Below are 3688 nucleotides of genomic sequence, written 5' to 3'. Positions count from 1 at the left end.
GTTTGTGGAAACAAGCATCTCTGTTTGAATTTGGCCAGAACTCTCTGGGACAAGGGAAGCAGTCAGGAGAATCTGAAAAAACAATACAAATAAAGGACATTCAAGAATGTAATTATATTGACATTTATTTGACTTCACCTGTCATATTACTGATCTCTCCTTCAGGACATGGTATACAGTCATAGCAGCAGATTGGTTTTCCTTTCTGCAACACTTTACGAGTTCCTGGAAGACAACTCTCTGAGCAAACGGAGACTGGAACCTGAGACAGAAATAGATAAATAGGAAATAATATTTTAAAAAAAGTTTTGACAAAAGTTAATTTGCTCCTTTGTTGTTCCTTCCTTACTCGTGTGCCTCCTTCCACCCAGGTTATTTTCCTGTTGATACGAAACTCATGGCCTTTTGGCAGTGATGCATCATAATATCCCACTGTTACCAGTTCAATAACTCCACTCTCACTTTCCTGCCAGTTTACCAGCTCATAAAAAGCCGCAGGGTCTCCATTAGCATCAAATGAAACATGGTAGCCATTTTGGGAAAAGTTTACTTTTTGTAATTCACTAAAAACCTTCAAATGAAAAAAAGACATCAAGGGAAAATAATTTATCAATTAAATTAAATTTACAGTCTAATGGCTTGATGAAATTCTGAAGTCTGACCTGTTTGGGCTCCAGTCCAATGTGTTTGTCACATTGAATAGTCGTATTTTTTTCTTGACACACTGCATTGTGAATAGCATGAGCTACAGCATAAACAGCCTTGTACATCATGTTAGAAACTCTTAACTGAGACGTTTCAGTGTACGGGTTCTTAAGGGCTTTAAGATCTTCAGTTCCATCACATCCTCTCTTGTTTGGATCAGCAGCTGAAGAAAAACAAGAGATAAATGAAGAGGGCAGCACTTTCTTGGTAATTGTTGAAATAGAAAATGAAATAGTAAAAAGTTAAATCCCATTACAGATTCATATGTAAATACATGACTATTGTATTTCACGTTCCAACGAACTCAAAACTAAACAAAAGTGTAAGAATAATAACAACATTGCTTCTTGCAAATCGTCACCACTACAAATTCCTGCTTCTCTAAAAATCTAAAAAAGGTTTTTATGTTCCAGTAAAATATATGAAATAAAATATATGGCATAAAAAAATCTGATCTAGTGTTTTTGTGAAAGAGAACATGGTAGATTAACAAAACCTTTACTTTGGTGAGATGCTATAGAATGTTTTCAGTGTCATTTTATATCTGTAAGCATATGAACACCCATTTCATACAAAAAGAACACCTAAAAAGGAATTGATTCATTTGGATTTATAATGAAAGATGTTTATTTTTCTTTCACATTTTTGGCTAAATAAAGAAAACCTTCTCACTTTCTGTCAGGCTGCAGCTGAACGCATCCTCCCAGAACTCAGTCAGCANACTGCATTGTGAATAGCATGAGCTACAGCATAAACAGCCTTGTACATCATGTTAGTAACTCTTAACTGTGATGTGTCAGTGTACGAGCTTTTAAGGGTTTTAATATCTTCAGTTCCATCACACACTCTCTTGTCTGGATCAGCAGCTGCAGAGACATACAGATACACACAAAAAAGAAAAAAATAATATGAATTTTTTTTTTTACTTTTCACTATGTTGAATTACGTAAATGCTCCCTATGGGGTTTTTCACTTTAAGACAAGACAATGTTCATGTCAAAAAAAAAAAAAAAAAAAAAAAAAAAATATATATATATATATATTACCAGTTAACAGTTCAATAATTCCACTCTCACTTTTCTCTCTCTCTCTCTCTCATATGTGTGTGTGTGTGTGTGTGTGTGTGTGTGTGCTCCAAAAGTGCCTTTAACATTCTAACATTAAATACACAAATTATTTGTTAATTAAGACCAGATGAAGCAAACACCATGTGCTTTGGATTTCTCAGACAGAAAATATTACCTATGGTAAAATGTAAAAAAAAAAAAATAATGTAAAAATCTTGATTAAAAACATACATACATTGTTCTATTTTAATATGTGACAATCCTTTTCTGTCATTACAGTAAATATGAAAACAAATAACGTATCAGAGATTATTTGTTTCTCACTTTCTGTCAAGCTGCAGTTGAACGCCTCCTCCCAGAATTCGGTAAGTACCGAAGAGGCAGCCACCTTTGATGGAGAGAGATCCAGCAGGAAGTCTCTCAGACCTGGGATGACAGATTTCTGAATGGCCATACCAACAGCCCCCGCACAGAAACTGAATCTCATCAGGTCTGAGTCAGTTATCCAGGCCTCGCTCGCGATCCACTGACGAGGTGGAGGAGGGTCCGACGCCAGCTCCTCTAAAAGGACTTTCATTTCACCAACAGCCGTAAATGCCAGAACAACCTTTGCTGTTGATCTGAAGAGACATGCAATGTGTTGATTACATGATTTAGTACTTGAACATAAGCAAATCATTTTGAAGATAAAGACAGTTATAACACCGCTGATCATCTGTAGTTTCAGTTTACGGTCTATCTGAAAAGACACTAGACAACAGNATCAGGTAGTTTCCGAGCTAGAACAGCTAACACAAAGCAAAACACAGCCAGCAGGCCGATGTAGCCGAGCACAGCCCAGAAACCAACAGCAGAGCCTAACGCACATTCCAGGATGATCTTCTCCTTGTAGGTGGTCAGATTTTTCACTGGGAAGGGAGGACTCACAACCAACCATATGATACATATTATAATTTGAATTAAGGTTAGAGTCACTACAGTCATCCTTTGTTGTGGAGGACCAAACCATTTCATGGCATTGTTACCAGGAAGTGTAGCTTTAAAGGCCATTAGAACCACTATGGTTTTTCCAAGTATACAGGAGATACAGAGAACAAATGTGATGCCAAACGCTGTGTGCCGCAGCATGCAGGACCACTCAGAGGGGGCTCCAATGAAAGTTAGTGAACATAAGAAACACAGAATAAGAGAAAAGAGAAGCAGGAAGCTCAGCTCAGAGTTGTTGGCTCTGACAATTGGTGTTGTTCTGTGATGGAAGAAAATTAATGATGTAATTATGGCCAGAGATGCTCCACTGATGGAGAGTGTAGCCAGGATGATTGACAGGACTTCGTTAAAGGAAAGAAACTCCACAGGTTTGTGGAAACAAGCATCTCTGTTTGAATTTGGCCAGAACTCTCTGGGGCATGGGAAGCAGTCAGGAGAATCTAATAAAAATTATAACATTGACAAACAATCCTTAGTTTATGGTTTTTGTAGATATGGATTCATATGAAACATATTAGATTCTACCTGTCATATTACTGATCTCTCCTTCAGGACATGGTATACAGTCGTAGCAGCAGATTGGTTTTCCTTTCTGCAACACTTTGCGAGTTCCTGGAGGACAACTCTCTGAGCAAACGGAGACTGGAACCTGCCATGGAAAAAGACAGGAAGATGACAGTTTTTGAACTTTTTTTGAAAACATATTTCACAAATCCTTTTTCAACTTCCTAATCTAAGAAATTACTGTTTTGGGCTATTACTTGTCTGCCTCCTTCCACCCAGGTTAAGTTCTTGTTGATACGAAACTCCTGACCTCTTGGCAGTGATGCATCATAATATCCCACTGTTACCAGTTCAATAACTCCACTCTCACTTTTCTGCCAGTTTACCAGCTCATAAAAAGCCACAGGGTCTCCATTAGCATCAAA

General features: G+C 37.6%; 1 protein-coding gene and 1 long non-coding RNA gene across 2 annotated transcripts in view; both read right to left on the bottom strand.

The window, feature by feature from the left end:
* Nucleotides 1–381: 381 nt before the first annotated feature.
* LOC107837987 (uncharacterized) lies at nucleotides 382–1425 on the bottom strand. Its single transcript, XR_001664041.1, has 3 exons — nucleotides 1378–1425; nucleotides 663–868; nucleotides 382–571 (listed from the first exon to the last, which is right to left on the bottom strand). It is a non-coding gene; the product is annotated as an uncharacterized LOC107837987 (long non-coding RNA).
* Nucleotides 1426–2522: 1097 nt separating this feature from the next.
* LOC103148083 (vomeronasal type-2 receptor 1-like) overlaps nucleotides 2523–3688 on the bottom strand; it is a gene marked incomplete at its 5' end in the record, with an annotated part of 5808 nt that continues 4642 nt past the window's right edge. The window contains 2 exons of the mRNA XM_007566709.2: nucleotides 2523–2680; nucleotides 3285–3408. Of these exons, the coding sequence (XP_007566771.2) occupies nucleotides 2523–2680; nucleotides 3285–3408 (282 nt within the window). The remainder of the gene's footprint in view (nucleotides 2681–3284; nucleotides 3409–3688) is intronic.

This window comes from Poecilia formosa, unplaced genomic scaffold, assembly GCF_000485575.1.
Source record: "Poecilia formosa unplaced genomic scaffold, Poecilia_formosa-5.1.2 Scaffold197, whole genome shotgun sequence".
In the NCBI taxonomy this organism is placed as follows: domain Eukaryota; kingdom Metazoa; phylum Chordata; class Actinopteri; order Cyprinodontiformes; family Poeciliidae; genus Poecilia; species Poecilia formosa.
The sequence above is the reverse complement of the archived record's forward strand: the minus strand, read 5'-3'. Positions and strand labels throughout refer to the sequence as shown.